General features: G+C 39.6%; 1 protein-coding gene across 1 annotated transcript in view; it reads left to right on the top strand.

The window, feature by feature from the left end:
- LOC131797550 (dynein axonemal heavy chain 2-like) overlaps positions 1-23,898 on the top strand; it is a 59,957-nt gene that overhangs the window by 10,486 nt on the left and 25,573 nt on the right. The window contains exons 13-55 of the mRNA XM_059115177.2: positions 176-322; positions 688-844; positions 1,398-1,532; positions 1,977-2,081; positions 2,223-2,393; positions 2,791-2,919; positions 3,095-3,210; positions 3,848-3,943; positions 4,452-4,652; positions 4,970-5,126; positions 5,955-6,161; positions 6,693-6,986; positions 7,387-7,540; positions 8,319-8,425; positions 8,640-8,722; positions 9,020-9,113; positions 9,729-9,815; positions 10,532-10,612; positions 11,004-11,061; positions 11,198-11,358; positions 11,446-11,502; positions 11,632-11,730; positions 12,335-12,460; positions 12,673-12,783; positions 13,154-13,342; positions 13,677-13,780; positions 14,037-14,226; positions 14,421-14,601; positions 14,830-14,957; positions 15,443-15,595; positions 16,412-16,537; positions 16,654-16,754; positions 17,176-17,293; positions 17,510-17,627; positions 18,446-18,582; positions 19,089-19,229; positions 19,458-19,616; positions 20,179-20,328; positions 20,706-20,797; positions 21,516-21,714; positions 22,085-22,142; positions 22,546-22,712; positions 23,307-23,411. Of these exons, the coding sequence (XP_058971160.2) occupies positions 176-322; positions 688-844; positions 1,398-1,532; positions 1,977-2,081; positions 2,223-2,393; positions 2,791-2,919; positions 3,095-3,210; positions 3,848-3,943; positions 4,452-4,652; positions 4,970-5,126; positions 5,955-6,161; positions 6,693-6,986; positions 7,387-7,540; positions 8,319-8,425; positions 8,640-8,722; positions 9,020-9,113; positions 9,729-9,815; positions 10,532-10,612; positions 11,004-11,061; positions 11,198-11,358; positions 11,446-11,502; positions 11,632-11,730; positions 12,335-12,460; positions 12,673-12,783; positions 13,154-13,342; positions 13,677-13,780; positions 14,037-14,226; positions 14,421-14,601; positions 14,830-14,957; positions 15,443-15,595; positions 16,412-16,537; positions 16,654-16,754; positions 17,176-17,293; positions 17,510-17,627; positions 18,446-18,582; positions 19,089-19,229; positions 19,458-19,616; positions 20,179-20,328; positions 20,706-20,797; positions 21,516-21,714; positions 22,085-22,142; positions 22,546-22,712; positions 23,307-23,411 (5,749 nt within the window). The remainder of the gene's footprint in view (positions 1-175; positions 323-687; positions 845-1,397; positions 1,533-1,976; positions 2,082-2,222; positions 2,394-2,790; positions 2,920-3,094; positions 3,211-3,847; positions 3,944-4,451; positions 4,653-4,969; positions 5,127-5,954; positions 6,162-6,692; positions 6,987-7,386; positions 7,541-8,318; positions 8,426-8,639; positions 8,723-9,019; positions 9,114-9,728; positions 9,816-10,531; positions 10,613-11,003; positions 11,062-11,197; positions 11,359-11,445; positions 11,503-11,631; positions 11,731-12,334; positions 12,461-12,672; positions 12,784-13,153; positions 13,343-13,676; positions 13,781-14,036; positions 14,227-14,420; positions 14,602-14,829; positions 14,958-15,442; positions 15,596-16,411; positions 16,538-16,653; positions 16,755-17,175; positions 17,294-17,509; positions 17,628-18,445; positions 18,583-19,088; positions 19,230-19,457; positions 19,617-20,178; positions 20,329-20,705; positions 20,798-21,515; positions 21,715-22,084; positions 22,143-22,545; positions 22,713-23,306; positions 23,412-23,898) is intronic.

Raw genomic sequence — 23,898 nt, 5'->3', positions numbered from 1 at the left:
AGGCAGTTTGGTCAGTTTAACTTTGAGTTCTCACTGGCTTTAAAGGGTGTTTTTCTTCATTTCTGAATGGCTGTTGTGATTACTTTGGTTTTAGTTGTACAACACTCAATCTGAAAGCCCTTTATTTTATATCTGTCTTTTAATTTCTGATAATGTCATATGTTGTTATTTGCAGGAACCTTCTGAAGTTGTTCAACGAAATCCATTACTGGGAGAAATTGATGTTTGAAACTCCTCACTATGTCTCTGAGCTTTACATGAAGAAGGAAGATCTACGTATTCTTAGGGAAAATGTCTTGCTTGTTGTCCGTGACTACAACAGGTTTGTGCTAATGATGAATAGTATGGCCAACATCGGTTTTGGTATTAAATGCCTTACAGTATTACAGTAACTGATCCTCTGGCATGAGATATTAGCTTGTCTCATTGCGAGGTACAGTAATGTTTAGAGTTCAAATTTGGTACATAAGTGCTTGTTACCTCAATGTACTCCTAAGTAGATACATCTTATGTTCAAAAGTATTTGTGTCAAAAAAAATTGTCGAAAGCCCCCCTGAAGAAGAAGTGTTATGGGAATTTTCTCTCTATCGTCCTTATCATTTGCTGGTGGCTGCGATATTTCTATTTCATGTCAGAAAATTGTTGTTTATACTTTACTTGAACTTGGCATTGTCGCTTGTTTGGCAGGATCATAGCAGTTTTGTCCTCTGAAGAACGTGGTTTGTTCAGAGAGAGAATCAGATCACTGGACAAAAAGATTCACCCTGGTCTTACCAAGTTAACGTGGGCTTCAAAGGGAATCTCAGATTACTTCATTGGAGAGTGCAGGAATAACTGCAGCAAGGTACATGTACTCTTGATTTACAATACCAATCTTTGTTAGAAGCAAGCTGCAAACGGTGCTATAAAACATGGTTTCAATCGTTACTTAAGCAAAGATTGACAAGAGATAAGAGCGATTTTCAACTGAGTGACAAGGAGTCCAGGATTTTATTGTTTGTGTTTTACTCTTCCCAATTATTGGTTGGATGACTTGCTTTGTTAAAACAGAAATTCACCAGTTTTTTTCCCAATTCGTCTCCAACCATCCTAGATGATCAGGGATGTCTAATTCGTTGTTTGAAGAAGCTTGTGAATGAGATTATTTAAAAAAAAGTCTAGTTTGTATATTTCCTTGACAGACTAAAGCTATGTATTCGGAAAACGGAAAATTGACGTTGATTTTTTCTTTGTGTTTTAACATCAGTATCTACAATTTAGAGTTACACAAGTATGCTAATTATGGAATGGTTGAGGAACAGTAGGATATGCCCTTGAGGTTTTATCCAACAAAGACATCTGTTCATAAAGGCAGTAAATGTTACTTAAGTTATTAAATGTGCATTTGCATTTTGTAGGTTCAAGATATAGTGGATGACTACAAGAATGCCAACCTAACCATCTCCAAGAACTGCAAGAAGATCAGTGAGATGTTACTTGTCAAAATTGATGGCAAAAGAGTGTATGACAATCTGGAATTTGAAGAAGAACAGGTAAACCACGAGAAGATTCTGGATATGATAAGGAGACTGCTTAGCTCTCTCAGTTTGTGGGTTTTTTAGCCGGTTCGTTGGGGCAGTAAGTCTATCGGTCAGTCCATAGTTAGCTGGTCCATCCTTCCGCTAGTTGTTAGACTGTCAGTCCATCAGTCATTCTCTCAGTCAGTCCATCAGTCAGTTGGCCCAACCTTCCGTTGGTTGGTAGACTTTCAGTTCATCAGTCCATCTGACTGTCCCACTTGCTCATCTGTCAGTCGGTCAAATGCAAGTGATGAAACAATCAATCAGTCAAACAATCGATTAGTCAAGATAACAAGGCTAAGTAATAGGTACGGTGCCTTTAGCGATTAGGTTAATGCTGGTAACTAGAAACAGCGGAAGAGCTTAAATAGACTAGTTCTAGATACAACCACTGATCTTTCTTCGATTCCTTTCCAGAAAAAACACCGAAGCATTGTGCAGACAAGACTGCAGGTCACTCATGTAGAGATTGTGAGCATCATGAAACAGACGTATGAGGTTTTCAAGCATGATGGCCAAGAGGTATTATGGATTGTCGTATTAGATGTGAAATGTAAAGACTTTTATCATTGGAAAAAGTTGAAAGGTCTTAGCTGAGATTCCCAAACAACTGTTTGGTAAAGGTAACGCGGGCTTATTTGTATTTTCTATATTGTTTGGCAGGTGCAAGCCCATTGGTTGCGCTACACTGAGAAAATGGATCGTATGGCTGAAGAGGCATTCAGATTGAATGTAAAATGGTCATTGCAGGAACTGTCCAGAGCCATTAATGGAGATGGAAAGAGTGCTCCAAACCCGCTGCTCAGGGTCAAAGTTGTACTGGAAGGAGATAAGGTTTGAAGCGTAATTATTGAGGTGTTAAGGTTTACAGCGTTCTTTTGATTGGGGATTGGACTAGACGCTAATCATTTTGAGAGCACATTTCGATTGAGCTTCGCAAACTAATATAAAAGTAATTACAACAGCCAATCAGAAAAAAGGTGAATATCACAACAAACCAAGGAGAATTCAAAGTTAAACGAGCAAACTGTCAGAAGTGCGTGAAAACGCGAGTGACCTAATCACGATTGGTTTCAGTTTTGAATCTGATTGGTCGAGGAAGTGGCACGACCAATCACAGTGCAAAGTAATTCAAAACCAAAACAATCCCAAACTACTTTCGACACTCAAATGAAAAGTGTCCCGTCATTATCTTAAATATTCTTTAAATCTACTTTTTTGTAACAATCAGGTGGAATTCTCACCAACACTGAAGAAGCTTGCTAGCATGATGGACAACATTGCAGTTCAGTTGACATCTTGTCTGTCAGTTTTCCAACGGCTCCCGGATATTCTTACCAAGAAACGTTCTGTTAAAGATGTAAGTGCAACAAGGTTTCTGAAAGACATAAATCACACAGTCACCAAAAATTTTATATTTTGTTTCAAACTACCTGCATAAATATAAATTAATAATATTTATACTTCAAAAAGTGGCTAACGGACCTTCAAGTTGGCAGCTAGTTAACTTTTGTGTGTCGTTTGCTTTGTTGCAGCGTGTCTGTGAGATAATTGAAAGGGACGAAGAGACAAAGAAAATCCAAGCCAGCATCAAAGCTGGAATGTCAGCAAACGCCTCACATCTGCAGTCATACCTCAGCACATGGGATAGGTATGAATCATTAGAGCGATTTTAATTGGTCCAGAAAATTAGGGTCACGACGACACACGATTGCCAGTTAATCAAGTTAATCAGAATCAGTTCATCAAAACTAAGCCAAAATTTATCGTCGTGCATAAGTGCTAGTGCAAACATGATGCGCACACTGTTCTATTACTGCTCAAATCGATATGTCAATAGCCATCATGTTCGAAAATTTTGTTACAGTTCTAATTAAGGGGAAAATAGGACATAAACCAAAGGGAAATTCTTTGAAATAACGCAATTTTATAGTAGAACCTCCACTCTTGAGCAGAAGTGCCCCTAAAATGAAGGCAACAGATGGCAAGGCTTTATGGGCATTTTTCTCATTCATGCTTCTTAAACTCGAGGGAAATTCCTTTGTTTTCTTGTTTCGAGTGTCTCGAAACTCGACTCGAGCCTGGATCCTCAATCCTCGAGGTTTTTCGAAAATTGAGGATCATGAATTGGGGAACGAGGATCGAGTTTCGAGGGACTGTCAACTTACCTTTGAGCGGCGCTGTTCATCATCATCGTCACCCACCAAAGTTGTACTTAACGCTTCGTGACGTATAGCGAATCAGTAATTGCCATGTTAAACGACTGATTGAAACCCATTGATGTTTAGTTACCGAGAAATCTGGGAGATTCAGAAGGATGCCTTCATTAGGAGATACCAAAGGCTGAACCCACCGGTCTCCTCGTTTGATGCTGACATCTACAGGTTTGTGAGTCTATAATCGCTACTGGGACTCTTCTAGTCTAAACTTTAACCCTTTACTCCCAAATATCTGAATGCACATTTTCCATACTGTTCTTTAAGCACCTCCCAAGGTGCCGGTAAGGAGAATTTGTTTAACGTTCAAGAGATTCTATTGTTAGTGATCATTTCTTATGACCTTTATGTTTGATTCAGGAGTTATATTGTAAGAAAAAATATGATGCTCGTCACTCTTAGGTGTCAAAGGGTCTAAGTGCTATTTCTTCACTCAAACTACTCGACAATGTTAATAAGACTGTTGTTTTAGTAAAACTAGCTGTAATCCGATTTGATCTTGTTAAGTTGTTGGTCATCCATGCTCCATGCTAGCTCTACTATGTTTCCTTCATTTTCTACGCTTTTAACCGTTTTCTTGTTATTTAAGCGAATTCTATAGCCATAACAGCCTGGAGTTGCCTGACATATTCCTTTTGAACATGAGCAGTTAATCAATTTTTTTGAAACTCACTAGGTACACAGAAATTGCCAATAACTTCCAGAAAGAGGAGACAGTGCTCAATATTGATTTTGTGCTCCTGGACAACTCGCCGCTGAAGTTCGCTCTTTTGAGCCATTGCAATGAATGGCAGAACAAGTTTACTACTCTTCTGCGTGAAATGGGAAGCCAAAAACTGCTGGAACTGCACAACTTCTTAAAGGACAATGCCAAAAAGTAAGTATTGAGCACCATAAATGTTTTGATTCCATGCAGTTTAAGGTGGTTGTTTGTGTAAAAAAAAAAGGTGGGGTATAAATATTATAAGACACCTGTTTATACTCAAAATAAACCAGAAAACTAGTGGAAGTCAGTTATGGGGTCGGAATTGGTTCTAGCTTTCTATTTTCTCCGTTGGGAGGATTTCAAGAGTTTTTGACCCCTTAAAGAGAAGACTGGCGAACGAATAATAATATTTTGAAACTTTGACGCTTAACTGACAACTACTCTTTGATTATTACTTACTTGTGGTGCATTTTATATCATCTTAACAGGCTCAGTGCTCCTCCAGAAACCTTAGATCAGTTGGGTGATAGTCTGGCTCTGCTGGAACAACTCCAACAAGATTTGCCAAACATCGAGGCCAAGTTTCCGCCTTTACATCAACAATTTGCCATTCTTGAGAAGTACGAAGTTGCTATTCCAGAGGAGGTACGATAATTTCATCACCTGTTTAAAAGTCAAACCCACTTTGATTTCTTTGATGTTTTCTTTCTTTTAAACAAGGAATAAACGCGTTGTATTTGTAACGAGCGAAAGTTTCTGGGTAATCACTGTTTAATTAAAACTTCTGTGGAGTACTATTTATTTACGCTGTAGAAAATGGTTCTAATTTTTGGTTTGATGGATCAAAGACTGTGCAACCTCTCGAATGAAAGCCTCTGAGCATTTCGTTCCATTTTAGTTTCTTTCATCACAATCCAGTTAATGTGTAGGCTGTTTCTCTGAAATGTGACCATGTTGTTTATAATCTCTTAACCATCGTTTCCTTTGCGTAAGATGTTTTTTCGTCTTGTAACAAACATGGAAAATAAACATATTTTGAATCCGCATGAGGAGTCAAACTCAGACCATCGGATTTCAGGTTACGCCGATGCTTTACCATTGAGCTACAGAGACTCTATGGAGAACAAGGCTATTGCTCAGTTCATCATGAGACACGTGTCCAGCATAGTGTTAGGATTAGCAAAGTCAAAACGTTTTGTTGTAATGTACATGTATAGGAAAAATGCAATTTAACTTTAAGGGCGACTAAATAGGTAACTATATTATGCCCTTCTCCATTTTCTTTCCTCTTTGTAATCACTATGAAAAAGTTTGTCTTTGTTGAAATAGAGGGAAAAAAGGAATAAATAAAACAGAATAAGAAAGATGGTTATTGTTCCTCTCTTCCCCCCTTTTTCCTTCTTTGCAAAACAGTTGCCTCTTCCACATACAAGAACTGAACTTTCATGCTGTTATTTGTTGACTTTCCCGCAGGTACAACAGATGCTCGATCAGCTGAGTGGCGAGTGGGTGTCCTTCCAGCAGTGCTTGATCGACAGTGATGCTATGCTGAAGAAAAGCAAGGAGAAGTTCAAAACAGGGCTGATTCATTCTTCAGAAGACTTTAAGAAAACTGTCTCAACGCTGTTTGATGATTTCCAGAACAAAGGTCCATTCAGCAGCTCTACCTCTGTAAAAGAGGTTCGTATGTGTGTAGCGTTTGTTTAGCTGTGAAGGAAGATCTTTAAATCATCACCACTTAACATAAATTAACGGGCCTTACGCCATATTTTAAAATCAAAAGTTAAAGATTAGGGGAGCAGGTCCATAAGTTTTCTTTCCTTAGCTTGTAGTTTTATTGTATAATTTTCAAAACTTTTGAAATCCTGATCTTGAATGAAAGCCGAAGAGCTTTACTGCTAGACCTCTATTTTGTGTTTTCTTGCCGCAATTGTCCTTCTGCAGGAGGTTCTGTGAGTATTGATTAGACTCCATTTATTATCAGACCCGAAGCAGTCCTTCTTTCCAAATGGTGTTTACCGCACGATTAAAAAGTCTGCGAAAACATAACAAAACCTAGCGCCTGAAAAATCTCTGCCCTTTTCCGTTTAACTGTGTGACTATAGTGTAGTGAATTGAGGCAGAAAATACCATGACCATTGTATTTTTATAGTCATGCCGCATCGTCACAACTTCAGTGCGCGTATAATGAATGCAATATTTTTGTCTTAGGCTTTGGAGGAGGTCAAAATGTACCACGAACAAGTCACTAACTTAAAGACACAAGAAAACAAACTGAGACGAGGATTAAACATCTTCAAGATTGAGCAGCCTCCGTCGAAGGATCTGCAAGGGCTGGAGAAAGATCTGGAATACTTGGAGCAGGTTTGGACCATCACAAAGGAATGGGAAGACCTGTGGGATGCTTGGAAAGTTGGCAAATTCGAAGAGCTGGTCACCACCGATATGGAGACTACGTCGCAGTTGTTGTTCAAGAGGTTGAACAAGCTGGTTCGAGAAGTAAAGGTAAGGATAATTTGAATTCGCTCACATGCGATTGGTCTCGATGCATCATGTGACCCGTTATGTCCCCGTTAAAGCTAGGGAATATTTAGTGATATTCCCCAACTCGAAGCCTTTTCCCTAAGTTTTCCCTAAGCTCCGCTCTCTGGAACTCGCGGTGCAGGTAATCTTAGGGGACAAATATCCGAGAATATTTTCGTGCCAATTGGAGGCTATTGTTAAGTAATATATGTAATCTTAATTTGTGGTTTTGGGAGCAGATAGGAGCTGTGCTGAGAGATAAATCTGTGGAAAAATCGGGATTGGACACTTCATAATAACAGATTATACATGATGAAAATGTGACCTATAACTGCTATTTCTCTCGTCTACTCCTCAAATGTATCGTGATTTTTCCCTACAGGACAAAAACTGGGACATTTGTGACTCCATCAAGTCTCGTATCGAGCAGTTCAAGCGCACCATGCCATTGATCCAAGATTTGAAGAACCCAGCTATGAGAGACAGACACTGGGCACAAATCAAGTCTGAGGTTCAAAAGCCTTTTGATCAGAATGGTAAGTTAATTAATCTTATTACCTACTTTTTCTTCTCATCGCCTAGGAATGGAACAATTTTGAATCGAGTGTCGAAAGTTATCCGGAATTGCTTTGGTTTTGACTTAATTTTGCTCTGTGATTGGTCAATCAAATGAAAAGCTAGAAACGATAGCAACTTGGTCTTGCGCGTTTTCCCGCGCTTCAAGTAGTTTTCTTGTTTTCACTTTGAGTTCTCTTTGGCTAATGAGAATGTAAAGCTTTGTTATGATTGGTCGCTGGGATTACCTTGGTTTTGGTTTTTCGACACTCAATAGAAAAATTAAAACTTTGATGGTTTTTTTAGTATGGGTTGAAGCCCTTGATTTGTCAAGGTTTCTCTCTTGGCGCGCGCGCGCTGGATGCGTGACGTGTAGTTTCACTGTGACAAGAATTACGTGAGCAATAGAAACACGCAGAGTCCGTTAGAGTAAGAAGCAAAAATGATCGAAAACTATCCGAGATTACATTGGGTTTGCTTTAATTAATGCGCACTGTGATTGATCTAGAACACTTACACCGCCTTCTCAACAGACGAAGTGCAAATCAAAAACCAATCGCGATTTTTGTCATTGCGATTTTCCAGCGCTTTAGGCAGTTTGGTTTCCCTTCAAGTTCTCATTTGCTTCATTGTAAATTATATTTGGTCTGACTGAGTACTTGGTTTTTTTTTTTTACGTCACTCGGTCGCAAAGCACTGTAGCTTCAACTTATGTTAAAACTCCAGGTAGCCTGATATCCGTGTTGTTTTGTTTTTCAGCTGATGATTTTACTCTTGAGAAGATCATTGAACTTGGATTGGATCAGTTTGCTGAGCAGATCAGTGAAGTCTCCGCTGCTGCAAGCAAGGAGTTGTCCATAGAACAAGTATGAATTTCTTTCTATGTGTTGGGAATGTTTATGTGTCGCCACCGTGTGGTAATGTGGTGGAAGTCCATGTGTCCTAAACGGTTGTATAACGGGAATTATAATACGTTGCATTATTTCACTTTTGAGCTTTTGATAACCAAAGGTATATTCTACATGCTTAGGAGCGCCTTCCTATGTTAACGTTTCTGCGACAATTACTTTTTTTTGTCAGGCTATTACAGGCATTGCCGAGAGCTGGGAGCAAATTACCTTGGATATTGGACCTTACAAGGATCGCGGTCATTTCAGACTCAAGTACGAATTTACGATAACTTTAGATAGAAAACAAACGAAAATGAATTAAAAAGTGTTTCGTTTATCAGCACATTTTTGTGTAGGATGAACTTCGTGATAGCTCTATCCTATCAACAGTTGAGATTTTTTAATTCTGTTAGTAAATGTCATCTGTTTTGGTTGAAATTTTGTTTCGTCAACTAGGATCTGTTGTTATGGTTATATTCATACCACTGATCGAGGGTTACTTGACCTATTTTTATACTAATTGCGGTTTTATTTTCAACAAAATTCTAAATTTTTTCCTCTGGTCTTCAGGGCAACAGACGAAGTCTTTCAACAGCTGGAAGATAACCAAGTTACTCTGTCCACCATGAAGGCTTCGCGATATGTCAAGGCTTTTGAAGTAGAGGTAAGATATGTGAAAGTTCGAGTAGTTTTAACGGGATTGTTGGCTGGGAAAGCTGGTTATTGAATGATGGTTCTTCTATAGGATACTCAATGGCTCTGAACTGAAAGTTTCCGGTTCAAGTCCTCGTGGAGGTCATTGTGTTGTGTCTCTCGCCACGCGCGAATTTGAATTGTTGAGTTGTCGAGCAGGGGGGGGGGGGGGAGTAAGGGGATAACCGGCGATGGACCAGTACTACGGGATAGTTTTGGTTTTGCTTTACTTTGCTCTGTGATTAGTTCAGAAAACTCAATCGCACCCCTGTCACCCGCTTCTTCCACGCTTCAATTAATGTGCTTGTTTTTACTTTGAGTTCTTATTAGTTTGTGATATTTCCCCTTTGTTCTGATTGGTTACTGTAATTCATTTGGTTTTTGTTTTACAACACTGAATCAAAATGCGTTCTAGATACATGCTTGGTTGAGGTCATAGAACATTCCGTAGAAGTTTGTCTTTAATTGGCTGCTCCGAAGCTTTGCGTTGTATTGGAAGTGAATCTAAGGGTCGTATTGGTGATTTCGTTCATTTGTGATCAGAAGTGAACCTTGATATGGTTCTATCGCTTTTTCTAATTAACAGGTGGACAAATGGGAAAGAACTCTGTCTCTCATTCTGGAAGTCACAGAAATGATACTCACCGTCCAACGACAGTGGATGTACTTAGAGGTATGGAAGCAGTCAGTTCGGAGTATTTATAAGTTTACTAAGATGTCAGTGAAATGTTAGCTCCTGACACCATCACCGGAGGACAATGTTTCTATTATTCTGGGAGACTGAGTGAAGTAAACTCGGAATCAGTTGGACTACAAGATCGTTTAAAAAGTCTAAAACCTATTTTCATATCGAAGATAAATGACAGAATGTGTTAGGACTGCATTACATGCTATTTTACCACACACCATTGTTAAATTGGTATAAGGCTACTTTTGTTAATGTTTTCTTTAATGCATCCAACGATAATAAGGCTATTTATTTGTGAATGGAAAGGAAAATCAAAGTGATCTCGTATTTCTCACCACGTTGCACTTGTTCTAGAAATCTGTTGATGAACACCGTACCTCATTAAAGCCCAGACATGAATTTAAGGGCTTGAATCTATTCTTCAATTCTCTGACCTCTTTTGGCTTTAAATCCAAAGTGACAACTCTTTCACTAAATACATCTAATGGATCACTGTCATTATCTGAGCAAATGCCCACATACCCCTCCCCTCCCAAAACAATTGAATTGATAACAAATTCGGGTTCATGTAGGGTTAGGGGACGAGTAAGTGCGCTGTTGCTAAGGTACTGACATTGATCCCTTTAATTTTTACGCAGTTCATTCTGGTAGTTTGCAGAATGCCTGCGTAACTTTTACCAACATTCTCTTTTTTTACGCAGAACATTTTCCTTGGCGAGGACATCCGTAAACAACTTCCTAGAGAGTCAGCAGAATTTGATGATGTGAACGCGAACTGGAAGGTTTGGCCATTTGATAAATATTGGTGTAGCAAGGGGGAGGGGGGGGGTTGTTTAATACTGGGGCTTAACAAGGGGGTCTCAAGGATGAAAGTAACTGCTCCTAATAATCTACAAGATACAAATCATAGACCTCCAAGTATTAAAGAAAAATGCTAATCCGTGGAGTCTAAATGGCCTCGGATATTTCAATGCTAGATTTTCCATTAGCTGTTTTTTTCGCCGTCTGAATACGAGCCCGCTGATACGAAAGGTAGAGCAACGGCATAAGCTAATTCACGCGGCAGGCGCGCGGCAATTTAGTTCGTAACTGTGACCCCACTTCTTTGGTTATAAGTGTTACGAATGCCTGCCAGTTGAGAGAAGTCTTGATATTTTTTTCTTTTTCAAAAAGGTGATCATGCAAAGACTGAACAAGGATAATAATGCGTTGAGAGGCACTCACCATCCAGGTAAAGTGCACTGTTTCCAAAATAAACTTTTCTACCCGACTCATTTCAAAGAACGTCGAATATTGTGAGGCTCTTGGCTTCATGCCGACTAACCTTAGCTTTGTTTTATCATTAAAGGTTTTCATTTACTTTACAGGCTTGCTCGATACACTAAACGACATGAATCTGAAACTAGAAGAGATTCAGAAATCATTGGATATGTACTTGGAGACGAAAAGGCAGATTTTCCCTCGCTTCTATTTCTTGTCTAATGACGATCTTCTGGAGATACTGGGACAGTCTAAAAACCCTGAAGCTGTGAGTAGCATCGTTGAGACATAAACTGAGTCGATTTATTGTGCTTGCCCTAATTTGCATTTCACAATCTTCCATTTTATTTTGCAGGTTCAACCTCACTTGAAAAAATGTTTCGACAACATCAAGTCACTAAAGATGGCAAAGGTGAAGAAAAAAAAACGAATTGAGATCATGTTTTTTGTTATTATTTACGATCGAGGCCGATTGATTGAGAGAACCATGGTGAGCCGCTTTGTGACCCTCTTGACTTTGTTTGCGTGATTGCTTCATCAGATGGGTATCACACAGAAGACAGAGGCAGTTGGAATGTTCTCTGCAGAAGGTGAATTTGTGGAGTTTGGACATTCTGTTCTGCTGGAAGGACCAGTTGAGGTGTGAACTGAACTCATACTTGTAGCAACTCCGATAATTTCACCTATCACGGGACACTTTGCGCTATTCACAAGGGTGTCACTTTTCAGGGAAACCTTGCTGAAGATGGCCCTGAGCATTTCAGGTCATCTACATAGATACATTCATTCTGGGCATTTTTTTGAAGAAGTTTGTCACAATGGTTTTTTTCATTAATACTGCCAAGGAAAGCTTTTCCAGGGAAAGACTGCCAAAGAGTACTTTTTGACTTGGTCTACTACATGGTCGTACAAGATGTTGTTTGGTATTGAAAGATCCATATTTTCTCTACACACATGCCACTAGAATGGTGTTGAAGCTTTGAGTTGTTAGTGTCCAGCCTTTATCAGCAAGATTAAAAACTGGTAGTCAGTTTTTGTTGACCCGCATAAAGCAACATTTTGAATCATCAGGATGCACTTAGTCTACGTCGCTTCTATTATGGAGTGCAGCATTAAGATGCGGACAAAATCACGGGAGGGTACCCCTTAATCTTGAGGGATCAGCGGTGTCTATTCCTATAGATATAAAACTGGCGGGTTCTAGTCTTTAAATTATTTATTTGATGTTTACTTCTTCCTTTCAGGCGTGGCTGTGCGACGTGGAACGAAGCATGCGCTGGACTCTAAAGGAACTGCTGAAGCAGTGCAGGCTCGCCTTGAAGAAGAACACCAGTAAGCGTGACAAATGGGTAAAAGAATGGGCAGGGCAGGTAAATAGATCTTGTTGCAATTACGTTGATTACAGATTTGTTGACGCTTTTATATATTTACATATAAGAACAGTAAGATCAAAGAGACACAGTGCATTATTGTGTTCAAGTCTCAGGGAAGGCAGCTTAATCTCATAATTCCTCTCCCTCCCATGAACGTGAAAGAAATGTTTCGAACGTTGATAATGAGGTTCCTTTGAAATTTGTCACAGTTGACCATAACTTCAAGTCAGATGCAATGGACAAGTGATTGCACGAAAGCGTTGGCCAGCACTAAAGAAAGAGGAGACAAGAAAGCTTTGAAGAGTTTGAAAAAGAAGCAGGTGAGAATTTCGTATTGTTATTTCGAGTTCCTTTATTGCGTCTTCCGTGCTTCAAACTGTTTGTTTGTGTTTACTTTTATTCTCCTTTTTTTTTCTCTTTGTGATTACTTCGATTTTATCACTCAGTCGAAATGCAATGCAATCGAGGAGAATATGCCGCTTTTCCAATGACATCTCCGAAAGATCAGATGTCAAAGTCTTATCGATTAAGGACAACGACAACAATCATAGGCCTCGGCGTCGTCAGGAAAATACTAGCGACATTTATTCCTCACATTCTTAATCACTTGCATCCCACTTCCTCCTCCTCCTCCTCCCCCCCCCCCCCGGATTTATCCCAATCATGACTGATATCAACCTTTTCTCACAGATCTCTATGCTGAACAAATTCTCTGAGATGATTCGTGGTAATTTGACAAAGATCCAGCGGCAGAAGATTGTTGCTCTCGTCACAATTGAGGTTCATGCCAGGGATGTGATTGAGAAGATGATCAAATCAGGGTGTGGTGACGTGACGGCCTTTGAGTGGCTCAGTCAGCTGAGGCTGTATTGGGACAAGGTTTGTAGGAAGCTATATGACACCGACTGTTTCATTTCTAACTGATTTTCCTTGTGGTCTTTGTAACTTTGACACAGTCAGAAGCTCTCTATATAACACCAGCTTCTGTCCATCGTTAAAAAAAAAAACATTTTTCCTGGAGTTCAAGCTCCTTTAATTAAGATGTAATGAATGTATTTATTTACTCACAAAATGTAGCTGTAAATAAAGCCTTTGAAAGGTCCCAAACGCCAGACACAAAGAAATGACGGCAATGATTCATTGACTGGACGACTATGCAGGCCGTCACTACTTTAAATTTAATATTTCATTTCTGTTTTGTTTTCCGATTTAGGACATTGATGACTGCGTTGTGCGGCAAACGAACACTCAATTTCAATATGGTTATGAATATTTGGGAAATTCTGGACGGCTTGTGATCACACCCCTCACGGACAGGTTAGATTAAAGAAGAACAGAGTATTTGTAGCGCTACAGCGAGAAAGGAACAACGTGAAAGACTTAATCCCTCTTAAAGCCTGTGCTCTAATGATAGAACAATTTTCAAGTGCCCTGTGGTTGCTCTAGAAAACTTGTGCCATCCTTTAAGCCGGTCAGATTCAGCACGAGAACCAATTGCAACTCAGTAACTCGTGCTTTTCCGAACTTCAGACAGTTCGCTTGTTTTAACTTTGCGTCTTTTAACTCCCCACAGATGTTATATGACTCTGACAACAGCTCTCCATCTTCATCGTGGTGGTAGTCCCAAGGGCCCTGCGGGTACAGGCAAGACCGAGACCGTCAAGGATCTTGGAAAAGCTCTTGGAAATTACGTCATCGTCGTCAATTGTTCAGAGGGTCTGGACTACAAGTCAATGGGGCGCATGTACAGTGGACTGGCTCAGGTACGGTTTTATAAGTTGGATAAAGACGCGCTTCTGATATCGAAAAACCCCGTAACTAAGCGACGCTGTGTGAAGTCGAGCCTGCGTTCCAAATGCCTTTGCCATTCATTAACATTTGATCAAATGAGGCAAACTACTAGACTGCCAGATTTAATTACTTTGTAACCAACTTCACCTTTATATCTCGTATGTAGACTGGAGCATGGGGCTGCTTTGACGAGTTCAACCGCATCAACATTGAAGTATTGTCTGTAGTGGCGCAGCAGATTCTGTCCATTCTGTCTGCTCTGTCGGCCGGTGCTACACGATTTGTGTTTGAGGGACGTGAGATTAACCTGGTCTGGTCGTGTGGAATCTTCATCACTATGAATCCTGGTAAAATAAAATTTCTCCTATAACGCTAGAATCATCATCCACTATGATATCTCTGTGGCTTTCATGCCTTTGCTCGGTACATTCTAACGCCTTTCTTTGGCATTTTCATGGTGATTCGGTCTCCAAAATTTTACTTTTGGGTTTCTGTTTATGGCGAGATTGTGTAGACTCGTTTTTCGGCTACAGAAAGCGAAGAGGAGACGAATGTATTTGTTTTTGCTCATACAGGCTATGCTGGTCGAACTGAGCTTCCAGACAACTTGAAAAGTATGTTCAGACCAATATCAATGGTAGTACCGGATTCAGCCATGATTGCAGAAATTATCCTGTTTGCTGAGGGTTTTAACAACACAAAGGTCAGTTTTATGGCATTGAAGATATTTCTTTTCAAAAAGAACCCTCAATTTAGCTTGTTAATTGCGTTCAGCGTAAATAGGCTCGTTTCTTTTTTCTAGAGTCACTCGCTGAAGATACGCCTGACGCTTCAGCTGACAGTTTCGTGTTCGAACGAAAAAAAGTGATAAAAGAACATAGGATTGCGTTCTGTTTACTTTGCAGAACTATTACGCCTGGCAGATTATCCTGATCTCAAAAATACGTTTTTCCAAGCAATACTCTTTTGGGTCTGCTTTCGTCCGAGAGTTTTTTTCTTTCGATTTATGTTGGGTTATATGAGTTTGGGTGGAAAAATTAGATTCAAGGGAAGATTAAATGAAGATTAAAGTTTATGTAAAACACCGAGTCAAAAATGAAGTTTGTGGTACAAAAGCCATCAATTATATTTTGTCTCGGTCTTGAAAAAAGGATGCAGAGGAAATTTATCAATTTTCCTTTTTAACAGGTGCTTGCTAGGAAGGTTCACACGCTCTATTCCTTGGCGGTACAGCAGCTGTCCAAACAAGATCATTATGACTTTGGTCTGAGGGCTCTGACATCCGTGTTGAGATATGCTGGTAAAAAGAAGAGAGCGAACCCTGACATGTCTGATGAAGAGGTAACTAGATATTCGCTATTCAGAGCACACGTTTTGAAGGTGCTGCAGTGAAGGATATTATTGTAGTTCTTTGTAGAGACCTATATATTCTCCGGCTTTTCGTGGTTGGTAACATGATGGTCAAACATTTGTTTCTTATGTTTTCCTTTGAAATTTTGCTCAGAAAATGGGCGCACGGCCAGTAAAAATTGATCCCGGTGCAAGTTCTTTGCGTTTAACCGCCTCTTCGGGGATGTAGTACGATTGTAACATACCTCTCCGTGACCCACCAGGTTGCCACCATTTCTATACCGTCACCAGTCCCTTTTCATCTGCACCCTTCTCCTGATACACTTATCCCTGCGTTTTCCATTTTTCCTCTTTGCCAATTCTTTGTTTAGGCGGAATGGCAGCAAAGCAATGATACTGTAGGTGAAAACTTGTGGAATTGAATTGGAATGAAAATTGAGAAAATCAATGAATTGAAAGTACTTCAGCTGGGCTACGTTGTTCAAAACACGATTAAGCTAACCGAGGGTTAGCGAACAATTTTTGGCGTAGTTTTGTAGCCTTTCAAAAGGTTTTAATTATTTACATTTTCCCTTCAGTTTCGTCTAACGCTTAGGTAAAACCCCTCTAAACGTAAGCCCTATTATATGCTTTATTTCAAAAGAAATTTAGAACAAGTTAAAATTTTAACCCTGGATTATCGCTTGCGCCTTTTGAACATCCGAGCCCAGCAGATTCTTAAATTAACTTCTGGACTACCTACCCTTTAGTGACAACCCCGCGGAAAAAAATTCATTTTTCACTTATCGCTGTTTTGACTTTCATCAGATTCTCCTTCTGTCCATGAAAGACATGAATGTAGCCAAACTGACGTCACAGGATCTGCCTCTGTTCAATGGAATCGTGTCTGATCTGTTTCCTGGAGTCGAGACGCCCACGATTGACTATGGCAAGGTAACTCGTTGTAAAAGTCTTAAACCCAACCTTTTCTTTTTTTTCATAATAACTTATCATCTACAGGTGACGAAAGTTGTTGATAATAACTCGTTGAATTTTCAATTATTACCCAGTTACGCACTGCTATTGAAAAAGATGTCAAAGAGGCAGGCCTTAAACCACACTCGTCAACCATTCTGAAGGTGATTCAGCTATACGAGACAAAGAACTCCAGGTGTGTTGCATGCAGTGTATAGACCACTGTTATCACTACTTGACGTAGCTGGCTTGTTTCCGTGTTAAATTTCTCGTTCGCAATCTCAGGGGTTTCACTAACTTTTAGCTTTTTTGGAACCCCTGAATCTGCATACAGAGTCTACTTCATTTTTACCTTACCTTGCTTTTGTGGACCTATCACCATCTACATGTTAGTTTTCTTTCTTGGCAAACAGGATCATCTTTATAGTTAGTTCAGGATTTAAATATTCTGACGTTCCATTGAAGCTTCTGATCTGTACGATACTGCATTAGTGCTAACGTTACAGAATTTTAAAGAAGTGAATACAAATTTAGGGCCTGCTTTTTCACTGTTAGTTTTTAGTTAGTTTGTTAGTTTTTTTTAGCATGTAACACGGAGTTTTGTTTTCCTCTTTAAGACATTCTACCATGTTAGTCGGCCAGACAGGCTCGGGAAAAAGTGTTTGTTGGAAGATTTTGCAAGCAGCTATGACACGATTGAAGAGAGATGGTGACTCCAACTTTAACATTGTCAGGGTTAGTTAACCTTATTTATCGTTGTGTACAGTGAAGTCATGACATATAAAGGGTATAAAATGGCCACGCGTGGATATCTTCGAGTGTGGATGATATGTCTCATTATTATTTACTAAAACAGTGCATCGAAAGGTTATACTTTATGGTAGAATGCCTTTCAATAGTTATCTTTTTTTTTCGTTTTCATTTAAACTTACATCTTTTTTAATTCTTCAGGAATTTCCCATTAACCCCAAAGCCTTGTCCCTTGGTGAACTTTACGGAGAGTTTGATCTCAACACTAACGAGTGGACCGACGGAGTACTCTCCAGTGTGATGAGACTCACGTGCTCGGGTAAGTATTGGCTGTCACCTCCCAATTGTTTCACACGAGCAACAAAGCTTTCTTTTCTTTAATGTATTTTCTCTCAGTGTTTCTCTTCTACCATCGTAAATCACTGTCTTGCAAAATAAGCGAAAGAGAATTGATTCGTTCGTAGAAATCTGCAAAAGGAATCAAAACTAGGGAAAAGGAAAACTGCAGACTTTTCGAACACAAATCTTATTCAAGGACGGGCATCCTATTGATTTACCATTTTGTTTTGAGCTTTAACATAGAAGTTGTGCGCTTCTAGAATACCGTAAGTTACTTGCTTGTGTCGTTGTTTGTAACTCGTGCGCAACAACTTGATTGTGAAAGCCTGAAAACACGTCACCTAGTTATTACAGCGTTTACCCATGCGCAGACGTTTGACTCCTGTGTTCAATCCACGTGGGCTTTTTTCTTTTGAATTTTCTGACGTCATATGCGCGAGCGTGAATCGTTTGATTATGACGCAAGCCAACACTCTTCGGTTATTGGAAACAATTTGACGCATGCAAAATGTCGAAGATTGTTCTACAAGAAAGCTTATTTAGGAGCAAGGAAACTTAAAACATAATTTAGAAATGCGCTAAAAACGTAGAGCGGGGCAAACGAATTTTACTATTATTTCTACCGGAACAGGCAAAAAAAGTATCACCTCCTGGGAACCCATTTTTTTCTTAAGTGATCTTTAAATCTTCGTTGCATAAGTTCAAAGACATAAAAAAGGACTCTCACAAAAGAGTCGTAATAAGCCAAGAAAGAATAAGAATGGTTTTGAATTCTCTTCTCGCATTTTGTGTTTTCAGATGAGAGGCCAGATGAAAAGTGGATTCTGTTCGACGCTCCCGTGGATACGTTGTGGATTGAGTCCATGAACTCTGTTATGGACGACAACAAAGTGCTTACTCTTATTAATGGTGAACGTATAGCCATGCCTGATCAGGTTAGATGCCTTGCCAATTCGAGTAGGTCTTTCTGTGTGTGCACTCTGGAAAGCTTAGAGTAATTGTCAGCGGAGAGTCGAGAGAAGTCTAGGATTGCATTAGTTTTACTTCCCCTCGCCTCTGTGTAATTGGTCCTGAAAACTTGCGCCACTCCTTTAACTAATCAGATGCTAAACCAAAAATAGTCGTATTTATTGTGAGTTTTTAATTATTCTTACCAACATATTTCTCAGCTATCGTTAGCTGTTGTGATTACTTGACACCGCACTTTCTTCAGCCAATCTAATGCAGAGCTGAAACCCTTCGCAAATCAATCTGCACGCTTTTCGTAGCCCTTGATGACAACCATGAATATTTTATAAAGTGTATTGGACGTTAATAGCCTTTAAATACGAAAACTCAATGAAAACTGCTAAACATGGGAAGACCTCTGTATAATTGTGGCAGATTATACATGTCAAGGGATTTTGATTTTTCATCGATGGCTTGGTTTTTTTTCTTTCAGGTTTCCTTACTATTCGAGGTGGAAGACCTTGCTGTAGCATCTCCTGCCACAGTCAGTCGATGTGGTATGGTTTTTTCCGATTACAAAGATCTTGGATGGCAGCCCTACGTTGACTGCTGGCTGGACAAGAGAACGGATAAGGTACATGTTTTTTTTGTACTTGAGACTCGCTAACTGTCTGTTTGTCTTCATACTTTTGTGTACAGAGAGACTTTATTACTCTATCCTTTGTCCTCGACATCTCAAACATAAAACCAGTGGTTCCATAAGCGAAATACCAACGAAAATTGTAGGCTCGACTAAGACCAATTTGTAGCTATCTTCAGTTACTTTATCGCAAGAAACTATTTTAATTTTTATTTTTAACAGCAATCCGTGGAGCACCTTCAGAGGTTGTTTGAGAAGTTTGTTCCTAAAGTGTTGGATTTTCGAAGTCACCACTGCAAGGAACTCGTTCCCACCTCCGAATTAAACTCTGTTGCGTCATTGTGTGTTTTGTTTGACGCACTAGCCACAGAGGAGAACGGGGTTAGTATTCATAGTTCATACCAGCTCAGAGACGGAGTCAAATTATTATGATGTCAGTTAGACATTGTAACTTTTACTCTTAACAAACAATTTTATAATTAACAGACAGGAAGCTGACCCTTTTCTCACCAACATTGGTACATCAGTTTATCACTAGCACACTTGACTACTGTCATAACCTATTGTATAGTTCAGCGAAGTATCCACTGTACAAATTGCAATCTGTCCCGAATGCTAGTGCACGCCGAGTTTACTGTCCCTCGAAATCATGTCACATCACACCTTTGCTTTGCGAGTTGCAATGCCTACTTGTTAACAATCGCATAAGATATAAAATAATCCTCATATTTAAAATATTGCATGGCATGGTGCCTGAGTATTTGAGTAATTCAATATCCATATCACCTCCGATAATCAAAGACGCAAGTTTTAGCAATTTTCAATCGGGTGTCGGAAGTTGTGTTGTTTTGCTTCACTTTGCTCAGTGATTGATGGCGGGACTTGAAACTCGCGAAACTTTAATTTACATGCTCATGCTTTTTCTTTTTTTCCTTATTTTTAGGTTCATCCACATGAAGACAGCTACCCTCGCATGATCGAGCTGTGGTTCTTGTTCTCATTGATTTGGTCTATTTGCGCGTCTGTAGACGAAGACAGCAGAAAGAAAATGGACAATTTCCTTCGAGAAATTGAAGGTCAATTTCCTGCAAAGGTATGTAGTTTGAACAGGATGGAGAACTTATTTATTCAACAAAAATTATTGGGGGGAGAGGGAGAAGAAAGATTAAAGGGAAAACGATAAATTGTGCTCCGTATTGTCGTAAAAGACTTCGCAAATTTCAGAACATGAAAAAGAAAATTCCTCTTTTCTTTAGACTTGGAAGATAAATTGTTAGGAAAGGAAGAAGGTAGACATCATTGCATGGAAATTGTATATGTTTGATGATTGGCACACTTAAGTCAGCCGATGAGATCTGGGCATTTTAAACAATGAACCAAGTTTATATATTGGCAAATATTGCTTCCTTGCTCATAAAAGACCTCCTTGTGGAAGACTGAACGACTGTAATGCACTCTGTTTTGTTATAGGATACAGTGTATGAGTATCATGTGGATACGAAACAGAAGGCTTGGGCTCTGTGGGAGGACAAACTCAGGACAGGTTGGCGATACACGCCCAAGTATGTGGAAAAGTCATTTGTATTGCTTTCCATAATTTTTTTTTAGTGAAATAAATTTTATTTAACCTGCGGGTGAAAATTGTGTTAAGCAACGATCCTTGTATATACGTGGATGAGTTGCAATTTAAGCAGTTGCAGCAAAGAAACGTGAAAAAATTCGGGCTTCGACGTGATTGGAACCCACGTCTCCCAAATACTAGGCGGGCGTTACTAACAACTGAGCTACGAAGCCACACTTTGGGACTGGGGCTTACTTTAGAGGGTTCTTCTTTCCCGTGGAGGAATCTAATCATAAATTTTGATGAAATCAATTTCATTCATTTACTATTGCTATGTAACGCATTACTCTGCTTACATAAAGCTGTTGTTCAGTTAGGAGATACCCACTACTCCGTTTGAGAGTGACGGTTCATCACAGATATTAGATGATGTTTGGTTCCTATGAGTAAAATTAGTTTAACTGCCGACCACGAGTCTCCCACAGCTAAGCGATTAGAGCGTCGGAAGTACTTAGCGGAAGGTCGTAGGTTGGACTCCTATTGGGAGCACCTCGGGGTTCTTTTTCTCCGAGTATGTCTGTTTCATTCACTGAACAACATCTTATTGCAGCTGGAAACCTGTTGGTTCAAAAGTCTGCTCTGCCTTTAATACTAAAGTTTAAAAGAAACCATTTTGCCATCATTTTGAACTTTATTCATTTTTTCATGTATTTTCATAGTATGCCATTTTATAAGATCATGGTCCCGACAGTTGACACAGTGCGGTACGACTTCTTGGTGTACAGTTTACTGCAGGCTAAGCGGCCTGTCCTTCTAACGGGACCCGTAGGAACTGGAAAGACTTCATTAGCACAGAAAGTGTTGCAGAGACTGGATCCCAAGACCTACAGTCTTTTGGTTATAAATATGTCTGCACAGGTACAGTGTACGATGAAGTTGAGAGTTAAGTTTCAGGATTAATAATATACATGCAAAAATTACGCGCGTCTGATTGGCTGGAAACGAGTGAAATTTTCATGTAACATGAGTGCAAAGTTGTGACACGAGTGCAAGTTACAAATAGCACTCGCCTTACGGGCTCGTGCAATTGCGTTGTCTTTGAAAAATTTACTCGTGCTTATTGACACCAAATTGCACTCGAAATCATATTGTTACCTATACTTAGTTTTACCGTGTTTTCATTTGAATTCTCTTGTTATTTGGGTATCTTGGAGATCATACAATGACCAGTACAGTGCGGCTTTTTCCGTGGAGGTGTTGTTTTCATTGACTGTATTCTTTTCCTTAGACTTCCTCGAACAACGTTCAAGAGATCATCGAGAGCAAAGTTGAGAAAAGAACCAAAGGTATGTCATATTTTTTATCAAGCAAATTTTCCCAACTCTTCCTTATGTTTAATGGGGTGCATGCCAGGAGAATTTCATATTTAGTAATTCTAATTTGAAAAAGCAGCGTTTCCTGTGTGCTTAATTTCGTTTCGAATTTGTTGTGTGGGAATGGGAGGGGGGGTTTTTAAAAATTGATGCTTTGAGCTTGGCGGGGTGGGGGTCAGGGTTATTTTTTGTTACAAGACAATAATTAACAGTATGTATTTCAGTTTGAGGAGTTTCAGATCAGTTGTTGTTCAGGCATTAATTTTGTTTTAATTGCTGACTCATCTCTTTGTTCATTTTTCTCTGAGACTTTTTTTTTTCTCTGAGATTTTTTTTCGATTTTCGAATCATTGTATGTTATTGTGTGGTTATCAAGGTGTCTACGTGCCTGTTGGTGGCAAACAGCTGATCAACTTCATGGATGACTTCAACATGCCCGCTAAAGACACATTTGGTTCGCAGCCACCCCTTGAGCTTATCAGGCTGTGGTTAGATTATGGCTTTTGGTATGACCGACTCAAGCAGACCGTGAAGTACATAAAGGTAAGTGTAATAATTGCGCTCTCTACTTAGAAATGTAATACTCCGTTGCATGAATGACAGACTAGGCCAAGATACAAAAACACGTTTGTTTCACTGTAGCTGTGTCTTTTTCGATCTTCCTCTTTGGTCGTGATTCGAAATTGCAGACCCCAACCACATTGTATTTCGTTGTCACTCTAAATGATCGAAGCAATGTTTTGATTGAGTGTCGAAAATCCAGTCCAGTATTTCATTGTTGTTGCTTTTCCCCACTGTGTGATTGGTCTATAAAACTTGCACCACTTATAATACTCTCGCCACCTTCCCAAAGAATCATTGCATTGTTTTTTCTTTTCCCCGCTTTTATATTGGTCTAGAAATCTTGCGCCATCCTCCAAGCCAATTGTTGAATTGTTGTTGCTTTTCCACGCTGTGAGCTCTTTTTACTTAGACTTAATCGACGGAACCTTGTGATATCTACATTGGTTCAGACTGGCTTTTATGTATACTTTGGTGTTTGTAATGTGACACTCAATTGAGATGCGCTCAATAGAAAGATTTACTTGTAAACCATTGTAGCTCGTTTACATCTGTCCTCTCACTGTTGTTTAACAGGGCATGCATTTGTTGGCTTCCATGGGTCCTCCGGGCGGTGGCAGGATGGTGATCTCCAAGAGACTGCAGAGCAGGTTTAACCTGATCAACATGACTTTCCCTCAGGTAGATAAATATGCGTTATTGACCAACCGTGAGGTCAAGATGGCTGGGAACTGGCCGAGTTCTGTTTTTCGCGAGACGAAGTCGAGGTCCATGAAGTCGCAAAGGAAGAACGAAGTTAATATACAGCCATCTTGACCAAACAGGCCCGGTCAATAAAGGATTTATTACAACGCATAACGATTTCGCTTCAACAAGAATCTTGTATGACTTGTTTATTTTCGAGCGCTTGCAAAGAAAGCCAACTGTGATGGCGTGTGCTTGTTTATGTTTTCTTTGTTTTGACTGTCTTCTAACACTTCTTGTGATTCCATTTCCAGCATTGTCCAGAAATTACGAACTTTGAAAGTCCGTTCCATGCATCTTTCCCACAGGCGCTACCAGCTATATGATAATAGGAAATATCTCACCATAGCGGGTTTTTGCGCCCATCAATTGTATGCCACCTTCTAAAGTAGCTTAAATTAGGGTTTAATGAGAAAACTATGAA

Source organism: Pocillopora verrucosa, chromosome 6 (genome assembly GCF_036669915.1).
Source record: "Pocillopora verrucosa isolate sample1 chromosome 6, ASM3666991v2, whole genome shotgun sequence".
NCBI lineage: Eukaryota > Metazoa > Cnidaria > Anthozoa > Scleractinia > Pocilloporidae > Pocillopora > Pocillopora verrucosa.
The sequence above is the reverse complement of the archived record's forward strand: the minus strand, read 5'-3'. Positions and strand labels throughout refer to the sequence as shown.